The sequence below is a fragment of the Octopus bimaculoides genome, chromosome 10 (genome assembly GCF_046866305.1).
Source record: "Octopus bimaculoides isolate indiv1 chromosome 10, ASM4686630v1, whole genome shotgun sequence".
In the NCBI taxonomy this organism is placed as follows: Eukaryota; Metazoa; Mollusca; class Cephalopoda; order Octopoda; family Octopodidae; genus Octopus; species Octopus bimaculoides.
The window spans coordinates 79491694-79510097 of NC_142937.1; the positions used below are offsets into that span (position 1 = coordinate 79491694).

Here is an 18404-nt window from a genome sequence, read left to right on the forward strand (position 1 = left end):
CAGGTTTGTTGCTGTTAAGGAGAGACATGACTACACAGAGTAGGTGGAAGCGATTAGCATAGAGCTGAAAAGAGAAATAAAGATGGCAGGTGGGCCCTGGAGGGGTGAAAAGGGAGAAGATTGGCTGGGTAGCAGTAGCAACTGTGGACGGGTAATTAATGATATGCGGGGTAATTAATGATAAGACGATTGGTACTTCTTTATACAGCTGTCATATCCATATACATCACATGATCTGCAGTCTCCTTTCATGCCCACTACATCCGATTCCTGTCATATATATATATATATATATATATACACACACACACAGGGTGTCCATAAAGTCTTTTCACAATCTAAAAAATTTATTACAAAGACAACTGATAAGATATCTTAATCAGACTTGTTCTATTGTACTCAGTGGTTTTTTAAGTTGTGGATTCTATTTGTCATGTCACCCACAGACAGCTTTTATCATGAAGAGAAATAATGTGTGCATACACAACAGAGTGTAAGCACCCTGAGAGAAAAGTTGGACATAAGAAGCATGAGATGTGGTGTGCAAGAGAGATGACAGCGCTGGTATGGTCCTGAGTTACGTATGCATGAGGATAGCTGTGTAAAGAAGTGTCACACCCTAACAGTGGAGGGAACCTGTGGAAGAGGTAGACCCAAGAAGACATGGGATGAGGTGGTGAAGCACGACCTTCGAATGTTGAGCCTCATTGAAATGATGATGAGTGACCGAGATCTTTGGAGATATGCTGTGCTTGAGAAGACCTGGCAAGCCAGGTGAGACTGTAACCATGGCCTATGCCAATGCAGCATAACCAGCCTATTTAAGAGTAGCCTTCAATCATTGGGCAATAAACTGTGCTTGAGAAGACTTGTTGAGGCAAGTGAAGTCATTGTCATGGTTGATACCAATGCCGCCTGACTGGCTCCTGTACTGGCAGCACCATTTGAGCATTGTTGTTGCCAGGGCCCCCTAACTGGCTCTTGTGCCAGTGGAACATAAAAAGCACCCACTACACTCTTGGAGTAATTGGCGTTAAGAAGGACATCCAGCTGTAGAAACCTTACCAGATCAGATTGGAGCCTGGTGCAGCCGACTGGCTTGCCAGTCCTCAGTCAAACTGTCGACCCCTTACCAGCATGAAAAGCGGACGTAGAATGATGACGGTGACAATACATATACATACATACATATATATCTATATATACATACATATATATCTATATATACATACATATATAGATATATATATATAGAGAGAGAGACAGACAGAAAAAGCAAATCAATTTCAAACATAAACCTGAGGAGTCGATATTTTCTATTATTGGTACAATAACACTGATACTATGCGTTCTTTTGCATATTATATAATACTAGTGGAACAATAATCTTCTGATAAAATGTCGATGAAACTAATTGTAGAATGACATCATAAAACGAATTTCTCACTCCGTTCTCCTTGTGAATATATAAACTCTATAAATGTTGACCGTCCATCAGCACAGTAATCCATTTCTGTTTTATAATAGTACCCGATACGCATGGATAGGCTTAGTAAAGCAAAATCCAAACGGAATTTATATATATACACATATACACGCATGCAAGTAGTCATAAGTTTGAGATAAGAAAAAGAGTATCTAACTAAAAGATGGGACTTGAACTTAAAACCTGTTGCTTGCCAGGCAACTGTGTTACTAATTGATTACACTGTCGGAGTATGATTTCCCTTCTTTCCAAAATCAAGTACATATGTTCAAAACCTCTACCCTTGACCACTTGCAGATTCATCTCACCAATCTAGTACATATCCCACTTTTCATTCTCAGCAATAACTAATGACCAGGGCTAAAAAATTTCAGGTTGCTATTTTAGTTTTCTATCTTGGTATTCATATGGATACCATTAATTTACTTTGATTTACAATAAGTCTTCAAGGTTAATTCTTTTCCAGAGAGTTTGAAGTTAATTATTGTTGAAACATTAAATCAAAATATGACAACTTAAGTTAGACATTACTTGAAATAACTTCATCCCTGAGCATTATGTGTTCATAAAATTTTCAGTGACACACAAGAGATATGGTTATCGAAAGCTGATTTGAGAGCCAATAAAAGGTTAAGTCTAACTAAGATTATTTTGTCAAATGTAATGCTTATCTATTCACATTGTTTTGAATTAATCATGCATTATCTCATAGCTTCAAGATCTCAATGATGCAATTGTTTATTTTTAGAATGATATTGTAGGGTATGTGTGAGGGGCCAGATCTGGCTGGTTTTAACATGAAACAAGCAGAATATTTGAGTCCGATTTGACTGGTTCAAATGCTGAAGGGTTAAAGAATGCAATTTCAAACGCACAGTTTAGAAATAAATCACAATTTCAGTTTTATTCATTTACACATAAATTAATTTATTTGACAATAACAAATAAATCTGTGGGGATTTTAGGTTAATATCTTGAACAGAATATTAAATTAAAACTACATACACACTTTAATGTAGACTGAAAAATAATTTTAGAGAATGAATGTGAATGCAATTATATTTTTTAGCTTTAAGTGAACCAATGTTTTAAGAGAACATTTTGTCCTATCCTTTCTGAAAACTGACGAGTGTGTTCATAAAATCAATAATTGGTGTTATTACTGCTATCTAACACTAAACTAATTTCAGTGTAGGTTCAGTGCAGATGAAACAGAAGGGATTGATTCTATTTTGACTCCAACAGTGAACAATGAGCCATGATGTTAGTGAGACATTGTCTAGTTGCTTTAACTGAGATCAGACCATTTGCTTCTTCAAATTGTTAATATATATTTGCAGGGAAATTAAGTCACAACTAAGATGGGAAACTGCAGAATCCCACTGGTAGTCAATTGATAGTTACAGGGATATGGGAGCAGCAGAGAGGTAAAAAAACAGAATGAAGAGGATACTATTAATGATAGGGAGATTGGAATGGTAGATGTTGTATTAGTGTAGGAGTGGTGGTCACAAGTAGCCATGACAGCAATACTATAACTTGTGATGTAAGTGACAGGATAGAAATAATGATGATTAAGATAATGTAGACAGGGTTGTGATTTGTGGGGAGACAATATACTACCCACCCACACACATTTCTTCCTCTGCCAATACCACAACCATGAGCATTGCCCCAACATTTACTAAAATTGCTGCTATGACCACCAGAACTATCCCTCTTAGCACACAAACCTTTTTTTTTTAGTCACAACTGCTGCGCCCTACTTCAAAACAAATAGATATGACAAAAATAAAGATCTTCATGAAAAAAACCAAAAAACAAAAAAAAAAAACCTGTAAATTCCAAAGCCATCACAAGCAAAACAGAATTTTAACTGGGCTGAGGAATATATATATACGAATGAATGAATGAATGAATGAGAGAGAGAGGGGGGGGGGGCATGCTGTATGCACACTTCTGTGCATGAATGTAATATGAGTCAAGTGATTTAATTGAAATGTAGGTGGGCGTGTGCGTGTGTCAAGTAATTTAATTGAAATGTAGGTGTGTGTGGCAACACTGGTGGGTTGGGTTGAGCTCCAGTGTAAAAGTATGACGTAGATGAACTGAGAAGTCTAATGCCATAGATGGGAAATAGCATGGTCACTATTATCAAAAATCCTGGCTTCAGAGGGGCTCGAAACAATTCAAATTAACTGAAAGCTTTTGATAAGGTTGACCATCACAACAATGCAGCCAGTTATGCTGTGTTTTCTGATGGAATTGCTTAGTGGTCAGTCTAAATAGTTACCTATCAGGGTCAGTTTGAATGGTTGAATAAAAGCGTCCTCTTTCATTGTGTCTCTATGTAGTGATTCTTGGGCTACTATTGCAGGAACTGGAAGTGTTGATAGGTATCCTGTTATATTAGCAAATGTGCATGACACTACTAGAATGGTGTCAGACACTACAGAAGCTGTGGCAGTTGGCATCATTCTAAACAAATTAGAAAGTGCAACAATACTGATGCTAGTGGGAAAATATTCCTCTCAAATTCCTTTATCCATTCCAGATGCCCTTGCACAAGCTTCCAAGTTCTAAATCTACACAGAAACCAACTAGGTCAACAAAAACAATGCTTGCAGAAGACAACTGTCAGTCTTGCTCGAATTCTAATGTATTGCAACTTTGTAATTAAGAAAAAACAAAAATTACTTGTAGTTATTCTATTACACACCCAACTTTGATGCACAACCATTTCAGGAGTAAATGCAGGTGAGATCCCCATAATTTTTTTCTGCATATTAAATGTATAGAATGAGTTGACAGCCTTATACAATTCTTTATCACAGCTAATGGCTTTATAATATTTGAATTCATTTCATGCTTCTGCTTCACACTGTGTTGTTCATAATAAATTTGCGCACGTGCGTGCACACACACACAGACAGAAATGCAACTCCATTCTTTCAATTTTGACAAAATTTAAAAGAACAAAATAATGAGATCAAAATAAGAAATTAGAGAAGTGAAAATAAAAAGAAACCAAAAGGAAAACAAACTTGAAGGGGTTGTAAAACAAATATATAAGAAAATTAGCATAAACATAAATAAAGCACATTTTTGTTAATGTTGCCAGTGCCGCTGGACTGGCTCCCGTGCAGGTGGCACGTAAAAAAACACCACTTGAGCATGGCCATTGCCAGTCCCACATGACTGGCCCTCATGCCGGTGGCACATAAAAGCACCCACTACACTCTCAGAGTGGTTGGTGTTAGGAAGGGCATCCAGCTGTAGAAACTTTGCCAGATCAGTTTGGAGCCTGGTGCAGCCATCTGGTTCACCAGTCCTCAGTGAAATCGTCCAACCCATGCTAGCATGGAAAGCGGACATTAAACGATGATGATGATGATGTATACCTCATTCTAGTGTGTATGTGTGCATGTGCATTCATGCACGCTTGAGTTTTAATTTAAACAAATTAAATCTTCTCTTAAAAATTGACTCCTTTTATAAATACATAAATAATTTTCTAAGTCATGTATAAAACAATAATTCTTGTGATTAGATTTGCAGCCAACCATAAAAAGGATTGGAGTCCAATTAGTTGAACCAATCGCAGTAAATAACTGGAACTTATTTTATCAAACCGAAGTGATGAAAGGCAAAGTCAACTCCTGACAAGGATTGAACTAAGAATAACGAGGTTTCAAGAATAAAATCAGAAAGCATTGAATCTTCTTTATTGTTGTTTATGATAAATCTACTCTTTTATATGGCAATACAGATTTATTTTTACATTGGAACAAAACCATAAATTTGTAGAAGACAGGCATTGTCTTCTAGTATATGCCTGTCAATCTCAGATGATGAGTGACTGGTCACAGCAACCCACATAGAATTGAACCCAGAACCCAATGATCTAAACGAATAATGTTAGAATTTTAATCTGGTGCTTTACTTCATCACTTTCTGTGTTGAGAAACAGAAAAAGAAAAAAAGAAAGAAAAAAAAAAGGAAATGGTAGGAGAATGAAAAATAAATAACAAAAATCAAAAGAAGGTTTAACAAAAATTTCCAAAATATATAAAAATAAAGAAAACAGTAAATATGTTGATAAAAAGAAAGTAAAAACCACTTCAATTGCACCAAGATGCAGTCAAGTTTAAAAGAATTATGAAACATTCAGAAGGAAACGGAAACAATGCAGCAAATTTGGAAGCAATTAAAATCAAATATTTCATTCTCAAGCAAAAGAATGCAAAGCATTTTTGGTGTGTTTTTTGTTTTAATTTTTATTTTAAAAACAGACATAGAAAAGAGCATTGGAGAGAATATTTCACACAATCATCATCATTATTATTATTATTATTATTAGGGCCATGTGCTGGCAGAATCATTACAATAAAGGACAAAATGCCTTGTGGTAATTAATTATTCCACTTTGTTCTGAGTTCAAATCCCACTACGGTTGATTGCCCTTTATCCTTCCAGGGTTGATAAAACAAGTACAAACCAACTACTAGGGTTGACCTAATTGACTGTTCCCTCCCCTAGAGTCGAATTTTTCCCTTTAAACTCTTGAATTCTTGAACATTTATGAAACAGATTATGAAGGTTTACTGACCAGTGCCATAGAGGATATTAACTTTAATCTTCAGCATCCTAAGAACATACTAAAGTAGCCAGAGGATGAGAGTTATCTGTACAATATTGTTAATACTTATTTGATCAACTTTACACATTAATAGAAAAATAATGTTGAAAGTAAAAATCAATAAAAGTGGTTTTGAACTTAAAAATGAACTTTGATGGTGTTGCTTGGCCAATTGAGTTCTTTACAAATTATACAACAACACATCAGGAATAACAAGTGTGAAACTGCACCAACAAGGGAACCTTTATACAGTTGTTTGCTTTGCTAAGAATAGCAGCTGATTTTCTCTCAATGGATACCCTACCAGCTGAAAAGGGCACCCAGAAAATGAGCCATAGATACACAAAAATATAAATGATCATTGCGGGTGTGCTCAGTCATAGCTAACCTGAAGTTAAAAGATGTCTACTAAAATAATTTGGATGACTTGTACAGGAAAACTAAAATTTACATTCACTGACCTCCATCTTCCAGCAGTGTCACAATGGCAAAGAAACAGGTGGAATAAAAAATAGATAAAATTGCCTTTACTTAGAAGAAACAGCTTCAAAGAAAGAATTAGAAACTGTAGGAAGACTTGGCTAATTAGGGATCAACTTTCATTTTAGCAGTGTATGCTAGAGTAAATACTAAAATACATATTGTTGACATCATAAGAATTTATTAACTTTAAGAGAGCATGAAATAATTCTTTTTTGGAACAGTGGATCTGGAAGCACATAAAGCTATAAATAATAGCATGGAAATATTGGGTTAAGAAAACCCTTTAAATTGAAAAAGTTAACGGCTGCCAGTAGTATGCAAACTCACATCACCTGTAAACAGATGTTCTATCACATGTAGCCTTTTATTTTCTCTATCCAAAGATTTGCTTTAACCCAGTATTTACAGTGTTATGTGCTTCAAGATCCACTGTTCCAATATATATGTGGACAACATTTCTGATTAAAAGAAAATCTAAAATAGAAGAAAAGAAAGGGAGCAACTGTGGGACAAAATGAAAAAGACGAAGAGAAGAATCATTTAAGATGATTATAGATTATAAGAGAGTCAAAGAAAAGTGGCCAGTGAGAAGAGATCAATGCAACATCAGTCAAATATTGATTCTTTTAGCTATCAAACAGCAATTCACACACAAGTAGAAGAGATCATCTCAGTTGGTAACCCCACCCCCAATGAGAAGCACCCAACATTAATCCTGTTGGTGGGAAACAATTGGAAAATAATCAAATGGCATTCATGGCCTCTTCAATGGCAATAATAATATAAATCAGTTGAAATTGTAATAAACTGTACTTGCTTAAAAACTTATGACCACATACTTGTCATGCGCGCACACACACACACATTTACATTATGTAAATATTTCTTGAGGCAGAGAGAGAATATATGTGAGTGGAGCTACTCATGGGTTAGTGGCTGAGTTGATAAGGTGTTTCATGACTGGCTGTTTTAAAAGCTGTCACTGGTACACTTAACTCTCTGGCTACTCTAGCATATATCTAGTCACAGAACTATAAAGAGGTACCACACAACAGGAATAATTCACCACTAAATAGTGGCAGTGTTATTAACCTGACAACACACTTCAGCCTCTGCTCCATAAAACCTTCTTGCTGACTTTTCTCTCTGCTTTTATACAACCACTATCATGGCCTTTGCTTCTCACAGCTGGTTGATTTCATTCCACCGCCATTCAGGCAACCCTACTTGTTTGTCTCTCCTCTTTTTGACATGCATATTATATCCAAATTAGGTCCACTGTCTTGGAGGGCCTGTGAAGGTGAAGCAAACAGTCCCTTCTTTCAGTGCAACCAAAACACAAAAGTGTTTCATTAACTTGCAAAGAGATGACCCCACTTCCAAGTTAAATTTACTCTATAAGAAAACCTTCGGTGTCTTCCTATGACCAAATGCATTATGGGACTATGCTATCACTATGCTCAAGCATTCAAATACAAAAAAAGGTAAGATTAATGTGATACAAAAGTTGAAATTGAATCCACATCTTCTAAATAGAACACAAGTACAAAAACTTTATCCTTTCTATTCAACTTATTATTCATTACTTTTCAGTGTTATTCATAATAACTCTGAGTATTGACAAAGTACAATTTCCTGATTTTTATCTTTAGTGGAAGATTTTATGTTAAATGTTAGCACAATTATTGAACACCTAATTTAAGAATTTCTGCTGAATTTATGTAAAATACATTAACTTAAAATAAATTGACTCCCACCACCACATAATTATCGGAAACAAGTATCTTACACCAAGGTTAAGTGTCCCTTATTTATATCTATCCTGAACAAGAGAAGATAGAATAGTGATAGCTGTTTTCCAGAATGGTGTGTCTGAACTAAGTAAAACAGCTGAAGAGACAGCTACAGTATATATTTTCACCTTTGGATGCATTTCCAAATGTTAACTACTGAAATATAAATAGGGGATATGTATTTGATATTTCTAATGTTTAGTAAAGTCACATTAAAGTGAGCAGAGACTTATACTGGAGGGTCCAGCTGTGATGTTTAGATCAACAAATTTAACCATTTAGCCACATGTCTTTAGGAAATTATATTATGCAATGCTCTCTTGTAATCTGCAGCAGGCAGGCAGGAAGTCACATGCCGAGCTAGCAACTTTACCTACCTTCAGGAAGGCTTTGGCCTTGTGGACAACAAAATAACATTTCATTGGTTATGTATGGAAAAATACAATATCAATCACAAAAGGGTTAAAGAAAAAAAGAAAACAAAAAGATGATGAAACCATTTCTCTTATTGGTATAGTTGGTTTGGTTGACAACTAAGCAATATCTATTTTATATTCTGGCAGAATCTCAACTCCAGCAGCTCTTTTCATTGTACAGAGCAAACTCCAGTTGACTGAAGAAGGCAGAGAGGGAATTAAGAGTGAATCTCAAAATCCAATCTTTGAGGAGACAGTGCAACTAATAAACAATTATTGGTGGTGTGACAAAAAGTTGCTGATGAGCAAAGTTAGCAACCACAATCAGTGCCATTTCACACTCCACAATTTGGCTACTGTACTCGGGAATGGCAATTAATGCTGAAAATTCCCATTTTATATTTTCTGTAAATCTTTGACTTCATGCAAATTTATGAAATCATTATAAATCATCATCATCATATTATTATTCAAAATTGAGTTAAGAAATGGGTTTCAATTTCTAAAAGTATTTTCACACTGAAATTAGTTCACAACTTGATTTTAAATGGGTGCAAACATGGGTGCTTCTAACTGCCATGCTGGGTGTGTGGAAAATATTAAAGATTAGTACTGGCCAAATTGACTAACATCTATGCAGGTTTAGATGCTGGTCACTCAATAGTTTAGTGGTATTGCCATAAATGTATGGTCCTGAGTATCAAGATGCACATCCAGTTTAGCTGAAACTTAAATATTGGGTTCTGAGTGAGTAATAAGGATATTAGAATAACATGTTGCTTTCCCAAACTATCCTCTGTATTAGTGAGTTTAAAGATATGTTCAAAAATGTGTGTGTGTGTTTGTGATGTATGTGCACATGTGTATATACACACATATATATGCACACACATGCATACATACATATGTATATATGCACACATATATATATATATATATGCACACATATGCATACATACCAATTAAAAAAGTTTGTAACCCACCCACCTCCATGAAGTGTGTTTAAAAGGACACACTGAGAGACATGCTAACTCAGAGATTACAAAAAACATTTATGGGGTTTTGTGTTTTTTTCTTCCTTCTATTTTTTGGCTAAATTTGATTTTACAGTATGTGGGAGCATGATTAACCTAATCTACTTTATTACGTAGATATATACCAGTGTTTCACAAATCAATGAGATGAAAGGTAAAGCTATCTACACACACACACACACACACGAACCAAACTGAGCAGTAGACTATTGGTAAATACTAATCAGTTTAGTTTATGGTTAATCACTTGAAAGTTTTAATAGTAGAAGCCCATGGCACAGACAACAAATCAGGTGAAATACTTAGCCAAAATTCTATATGTTTAACTTAAATGAGGGACAATGTGTTCCAAGTTGTAGAACTTAAAAGCATGATTTCCATTTTGATACATAAGGAAAGCACTGGCTACTACATTAAGCTGCTGGTATTGCTTAGCCACAAGTCCCTTGTGGCTTATATAGACGACAAGTGTTGCTGCAGACTGGGCAACAGCACTGAGGTTCTATTGTGAACTGGCAACTGAACCAACTATGAGAGTTTCTTCATGTTCAGATATTCTTTAGCTAACATCAGCTTACTGCTGACAGCTACTGCAAACTACAAGAGCAGACTGATGATTACAAAACGAAATTTAGTTAGCATCCAGTCAAGATTGCAGCTCAGCCACTGGCGTAGCTAGGGAAGGGCAGGAGGGGTGGTCCATCCTGGGTGGCACTTTTGGGTCTGCTGTAGACAATGTGTTTTTTGTGGGGCTTGGGGGGCAGCAAAATGGAAGGGTGGCTCTGGGCAGCACACACTCTAGCTACATTAGTGAGCTCAGCCTAACAAAAACAGTGATTGATTCATTAGGAAGACAGAGATTGAATAAAAATTCTGAAAAAAATGATGTTTAAACATGAGAGTGCTGGAGCCAGTAATTCATTTGCATCTGATGGCTGTAAGTCAGTGCCAGGATAATGAAGAAATAATGACAAGTAGTGCAGATTGGAGAAAGAGATCCATCAATTGTTGTTAGTATTGGGATTTGAGTAAAGGATCTTTAATGTCTGTGCATAACTCTTCGAAACGCCGGTGTTAAAACGGGGGTAGCTGATGAAGGAAAATGTTCTCTATGTGGCTTGTGTGTTTTCTGTACTCTGGTGATTATTATTTTCTTGTCTACGTTTTGTTTGCAATGTCCTGTACCCAGATATGCACCTATATATACAGGTAGACGTAGGTATGCACATACCTGTATGTATATATGCATATACTCATTTATTATTTGTTTATATATATATATATATATATATAGAAGGGGAGTGGGGGATCCACCTTCAGTGCAACAAGAATTGCTGGGAACCTGTTTCACATGAGAAGGGGAACCAAGTGATAACCATCTATGGTGCAGGAACAATTTGCTGAAAGGTAACCAGAGTGTAGCTGTAGTTTATGATGTGTGTGTGTGTGTACATATGTGTGTGGCAGGGCAAATGATGTCACATTGCATCTACACTCTGTGCTACAAGAATAGAATGTAAAGGGGGAGAATAGGTGTGTAATTGATGTAAACAATGATTGTGTGTGTGTGTGTGTGTGTGTGTGTGTGTTAGATGACACACACACACAGTGTAAAACAAGAACAAACAACAAGTCCTCTACAAAGCATAAATGTTAACAGCAAACAGTCAGCAACAAAAAGGCTCTAAAAATTGTAGCTGCATTTATTTGTTTATTTATTTATTATTATTATTATTTTTTTGGTGTTTTTTTTTCTTTTCTTTTAGTTTAAAGCACAACAAATCAATGGCTTGGAAGTTAAAAAAAGTGTGTAATACATAAACAACAACCATGACACAAGAGTAGGAGGATGCCTAGTGGGTGGGAGATTAAGGCTGAAAGGTTAAATGAAACCACTTGTTATGTGTGGTAGTTGTTTGCTGTATATTTTATATCCATATCATACTACTACCTTCAGGGAATTAATGCTGAACAAGAGCAATTGTATTGCATCTGCCTGTAAAAAGACAAACATTCAGGTTTTTTTGGTTTTATTTGGTACCAGAGACATTGCAGACATTGGGTAAGGGGAAGGGATGGAGACAAGAGTGGGGTGAGTGGTGGTGGAAAGAAAGAAAGAGAGAGACAGACAGACAGACAGAGGTGGTGGTAAGATAAGGCAAGAAACATCAATCTTATGAATCAGGAAAACAAATTATTTGGAGAAGTACTGGAAATGGGGTGGGAAATTAGGGTGCATTGGATTCAATAACATAACATTATAATTAGGTAAGCATATGTGTATGTATGTATATACACACACACACACATACACAACAGGCTTGCATATACCAAATTTCACTGATGGGGTATTGACCAGCCTGAGCTACAATAGGAACTTGCAGAGGAACAGTTTCAAAGATCGACTGAAATGCCAACTCACCCAAGCAAGGATAGACCCTACAGAGTGGGAATGAGTTGCAGCCCAGAAGTTGTGGCCAGATTAAGAAGCATACATAAGTTATAAATATCAACTGATACAGTAAAAAAAAAACAAAAAAAAAAAAAACACACAAAAAAGGATTCCGCTTCCATCTGTGTGGTGGTAACAATTGATCTGTTATTGAGTTGCTCATTCCTCAAAATAATTCTCAATGATATTTCTATTTTTAATTTCTCAACATGACAAGATGAAATCGTAGTTGTGGCCGATGCTAGTGCAGTCTGACTGGTACCCATGCTGGTGGCACATAAAAAGCACCATTCGAGCATTGGGTCTCACAGAGGCAGTGACAGATGACCAAGACTTTTGGCGATATACAATGCTTGAGAAGACCTCTCAAACCAAGTGAGATTGTCGTTGTGGCTGATGCCGGCGTCACATAAATGGCATGTAAAAAGCACACACTACACTCTTGAAGCGGTTGGTGTTAGGAAGGGCATCCATCCATAGAAACTATGCCAAATCAGATTCGAACCTGGTGCAGCTCCCTGGCTTAGCTGTTTTCAGTCAAACCGTCCAATCCATGCCAATGTGGAAAATGGACGTTAAATGATGATGGTGATGATGATGATAAAGAAAAGTGGGAGAGACAAAACAAACCATCAACAAAATGTATTCAAAGCAATTAACGAGAACAGTTAATTGGTTTAGTAATAAACTTTAACAGAAATATTCAGCAAACACTGGCAGTTGAACTTGTAAAAAAGATTATTATTAATTAATTAATTATTATTATAGTTGTTGTTGCACTAGAAGCCATAGTATGAAAGTTAGTTCTCAGTGAACTGGCTCTAGTTTCTAGGATTTCTACTTTTCATCCCCAATTAGATTGGTTTCATAAAATATAATTATTTTAATTATTGGGAAATGTAGTGGCTAAGTGTCAGTGGTGTTTATTGAGCTACAATCCCAGCTGCAGGGTTTCAGGTTATAGGCCACTGCACATATGGTATTATATTACAAAACAATTTGTTAATAAAAGTATTTTTTGTCAAATCAAGAAGGATCAACTAAAAAAAACAAAATATTTACATTATTGCTGTAAAAGGAACAATGGTGTAGTGGCAATTTCCTTGAAAAACCACGTCAGCAACTCAGCTTCGATGGACATTTTGGAATAGATTTGACATTTAGCCATTTCAGTCAGTCACAATTTTCAGTTTTGCTGCTACCATATTGTGAATTCTGAGCACTGCCATATAACAGCAGCAAGATTTTGATAATCCAAGTCTGCAATCTGATTGCAAATCTCAACTAGGATTATTCCCACTTCAATATGAATTGTGTGTTTAAGAGAATAACAAAGGTTTATTTCCTCTTTCTCCTTTGTGAAGCTATGGAAAAATAAAAAATGATTTTTCATGTCCTCATTGTCGTTATTTTTATCATTACTACTATCATTTAATCTTGCTTACTCATTAGCTAATTGAGATTAAAAAGAAAGAACAATTCTAAGAAAATCAAACAAAAGATATGCTAACAGATCAACATGTTTCTTTTCCTCTCCTATTTTCCAGAAAATCTGAAATTAGTAAAGCATGAATTAAACCTGAAATGAAATAACGAAAAACATGTAGCTATCTAAATAAAGAAAAGAAAAGAATAGAAGGAACATGTTCTTCCTGCCAGCCCAAATAATATTACTGGTTAGCTTTCAACAGCTAACAACTAAAAACCAAATCCTTGTAAGTAAGAATAATTTCCAATGTTGTTATCATGAAACCCAACTCTAATCACATTTTACAAGTATTGTTGATTGCAGACAGAGGCCGGACAAATTGGTTGAAATAATGTTGCATTAATAAAGAGCAAAGTGATTAATTAAGACAGTGTAGTGCACCTAAATTTCAACTGCACACAATAAAATGCAGCAATGTGTGCCAAGAAGTTGCAGAGAGAACTGAAACATTTTGAGGTTCTTTTTTTTTGAAGCTTACTTAACTGTATAAAGTTGCTGAGGCTTAAGAAGTACCTAGTGAAGGCAAGAGATTAGAAAGCAGCTGTCTTAACCATTTTAACTATTAATAACATATCAGTCAAATATTTCATTAATCAGATAACCAATTGGTCAACGTTTCCAGATGATAATTTCACAGAAATAGACCGTCTGTGAAGGGTAAGTTAGTATATAATCATTTCTATAATTACTCCAGACCTTCCACTCCATGTCATGGGGACTTATTTTATTGATTCTAGAGAAATTTGAACACTAAGATGTGTAACTGGATAATAGAATCGTCTGATTTGGCCATCTACACAGAATAATCACAAGTTTATTTATAACAATGAGATTTTGCTTAGAAAGAAATGGAATTTATCGATACATACAAGAACGTGTATTTGAAAGTTATATTGATTCTAGTCTAAAATGCATCAACAACCTTGGCAAAATGGACTCATCCATGAACACATACAAAGTACACATGCATAAAACATATGTGCATGGTGGCACACACACACACACACACACATCCTTTTATGTCATGGTTGAATAACATTGAATAAATAACATGAGCTGCATATAGCAACCAAGGCTGACAGTAACATTCCAAACTCTTCATTTAATGTTATTAACAACACAAATGAACTTACTTTAACAAAGTTTACATACTTTATAGACAAAAATCTTGATTTCTTTATTAAGAGTATACAGTAACACTCATCATCATCTCAATAGATACTCAAAGTATGTCTTTGATATATCCCCTGTTAATTTTGAAAGCTTTTGTAATCAGTAAGCATATCCAACTAATTCTTACCCAGTGACCTATATACCCTGGATACCTGTGGACATACTTGCATAGCTGACATAACTTTGTAGCAAATATGGGCTTTTTTATCACAAAATCCAGAGAACACATTATCACACATTCACTGAGACACATACAGATAGCATTAAACACAGACTACAAATATGATAGATAATACCTGTTGCATGCATGAGCATGTCTAAATAAATATACCTACAAAACTACACGGAGGATAAGATTACATACCAGTACAGTTTGTTATGTGATAACCAAATGACATAAGGTCAGTAGTTATGCTAGTAGAACAGAAAAGATAGGCCATCTCTTTCTCAGTTATTTTATATTTAATGATAAAGTGTCCTCATTAATCCAGCCATCAACTTGTGGCAGTCTAAATGAAGACAGAGATTTCTCTACCATGAATCTACAGTGATTCTTTATTCTACCCTCGCTTTATTTTCCGTTCAGATATTATCACAATATATGGTATCCTCAAAATAGAAATGCCCAAGGAATCAGAGATTAAATCTATTAAACTTTAATATACTAAAATCTCAACCATTCTCTCAACTTCAGGACAATATCAATATTATTTCTTTTACAATAATAAATTTAACATGATGGTTGTGATTAATATGATTTAGCATGCATGCATGCCACCACCGCCACCTACTACTACTACTACTACTACTACATGGTGATGATGTAGCATCTGTATTCCATGCTGATATGGGTTGGATGGTTTGACTGGATCCAGCAGGCTGAAGTACTGTGTCAAGCTCCGGCATCTGTTTTGGCAAAACTTTTATGGGTGGATGCACTTCCTAACCCTATCCATTTTTTCATATCGCTGGCACTAGTGAGGTCACCAGGTACCTTGTAAAACAAGTTGAGGGAGGTTGCTAATGCCAGATGTTGGAAGGGCTATGAAGAGGTGTTTTGCTGTAAAGGAGATACATAGCTAACCCAGTTAGAAAGGGAGAGAGGATAGCAGACATAACCACAAGATGCAAGAGGGTGAATGGGAGGGGAATTGAGATAGAAGTGTAGGTAGGTTTGGAGGAGTGTAAGGTGAGTAACAAATGGAAGGAATATGGGGATATAGGTGATGCAGTGAATGGTCAATGGTGAAAATCAGTTTTTGGGGGGGGGGGGAGTGAGGAAAGTGGAGGAAATAGGAGTAGGGGAGGAGGAGGCACTGTACTTTGTACTTTTAGAGCCATGAGAAATAAGATACCTTACTTGAAAATCAGATAGGACTTAGTATCAAACTGCAAACCAATGTCGAACCCATGCTTGTAATGGTTAGATGGAATTTGTTGAGACAAATTTTCTGTGGCTAGATACGGTTCCTGTCACTAATCCTCATTTGTTTCCAGATAATATTTTCAAGACACTCATTTACAACAATCACGTCATGTTAAAACACACATGTACATATATGACAGGTTTCGTTCAGTTTCTGTCAACCAAATCCATTCACAAAGCATTGGTCAGTCTGCGGCTAGAGTAGACCACACATTTGTCCAAGTGTGTCTTCTACCTATACAGTGACACTGAACCTGTCATCGCATGATTGGGAAATGAATCTCTTAGCCACACAGCCATGCCTGCATCTATAATATACCAATAAGTATTCACTCTATTGACCTTTCAAAAGAAGCCATAGAAAGTATTGTAAGAAGATCTGAATTCAGGGCTGTTTGCCATTTTTTCAATCAACAGAGAAATAGTTAAATTTGCTATATTTGTATGTCTACTACATAGACTTATATATATATCTAGACACAAGGCACCAATAATAGGAGAGGGATTAGTTGATTAAATTGACCCTGTAATTGTCTGTTACTTTATTTTATTCATTCCTTAAGGATGAAGGGCATAGTTGACCATGGCAACATATAATTCAGAATGTAAAGACCAGTTACTATACTAACACTATGGTGACTTTACCAATTCACTGTCATAAGAGGAAAAAAGTCATTATTATAACGATGGAGACAGAGAAAACAAAATGTACAAACGAAGCAGCAATAACAAATTAATGTTTCAATGTGAATTGAATTTTCCCTTTGTTTGGTTTCTAGCTTCAGTTACTCAGCTTGATCGGAATGCAACCCTAAGATCTGGTTCTTACATTAGCAATCAGGTAATACAAACACTTGTATATGGAGTCACTTGACTGCCTAATGTAATAACCAAACATATTTTAACTGCATACATTAAGAAAAACTATATTGCTGCAGAGTGAGAATAATACAGTTTGAAATACAACAAAGTTGTTTCAATTCTGTGATAGCTTTCCTTTTAAAAAAATGACCAATGCTTTTACATATATTTCACTTCACTTGAATGTAAAAACAAAAATAAATAATAAACACGAGAAGCAAAAGAAATTCTCTCAAAACAAGTCTAGTATTTATTTCTCACTAGAATAAATGTAATGTGTACAGGAAAAATGCCACACCTGTACTTTATATCCGTATCACATCCTCACTTTGTTGTCTTTTTGTTATTGTTTTTTTGAACCTGTGTATATATATATATATATTGTAAAAACCCATGTAATTTGCATACCTGTGTAATTTACGCAGGTGATTTTCAAGAAAAAACTGTTAAAAAAAGCTCCTACTTGTGTAAAATTTGCACCCAAAAGTTTTCAGAATTGCCGATATGGCCAGGGGGAAAAGGTTTTCAATTTAGTTGTATTTAGCATAATTTCACTTACTTATGATTAGATTTTATTAAATTTTCATTAAATAAAAATAATTTCTGTTTAACAGGTATCTCATTAAAAGCTATTAAATTACAAAGTGTTTGTGTTGTTTATAATAAACTTTATTTTACATTTCTTGCCCATAGGAGATTATGTCTGATCTTTAGCATACTTCTGTCTTCTGAAATCATGATTACAAGAAAAGTTGTAGATAATTCTTATCAACAAAATCAAAGCTGAAGAATTCGCACATGTGTTGCAAATTAAGTTTAATTACCAATAAACATCAGCTTGGATGACACTTTACTCAACCAACAGAGGAAGGTGACTAATCAAACTGATTATGTAAACAGAATTCTGATTGGTCGAAAGTGTCTTCTTGCCTCAAACTCTAATCTTCTGCCTATTCTTGTTGGAACCTTTGATATGGAGTATCAAAATTTTAATCCCTTTCACACTTATAACATGTCAAGCAAACTTAAAAATTTGTCATTACCATTTTAGCTGGGAGACCAAACTAATAGTTTGGTAACCCACTAAAATAAACATTAAAAATTGAAAGGAGAAAATAAACAGCTTTGCAAGTTTAACTCAGTGTCTATTGA

The 18404-nt window shown here is 35.3% G+C and overlaps 1 protein-coding gene across 27 annotated transcripts in view; it reads right to left on the reverse strand.

Annotated features, from left to right (window-relative positions):
* LOC106869538 (tyrosine-protein phosphatase non-receptor type 4) overlaps positions 1-18404 on the reverse strand; it is a 379747-nt gene that overhangs the window by 45863 nt on the left and 315480 nt on the right. For 9 of the 27 annotated variants that reach the window (XR_016243455.1, XM_089358824.1, XM_089358820.1 and 6 more), the window contains 2 exons: positions 11803-11847; positions 8779-8796 (listed from right to left, as the gene is read on the reverse strand). The exons of 13 other annotated variants lie outside the window; for them this stretch is intronic. Coding sequence is in view for 13 of the 14 variants with exons in the window: in XM_089358824.1 (XP_089214950.1) it covers positions 8779-8796; positions 11803-11847 (63 nt within the window). In the remaining variant the exon portion in view is untranslated. The remainder of the gene's footprint in view (positions 1-8778; positions 8797-11802; positions 11848-18404) is intronic. 5 more of the 27 variants (XM_052971317.2, XM_052971320.2, XM_052971319.2 and 2 more) reach the window with 2 other exon arrangements.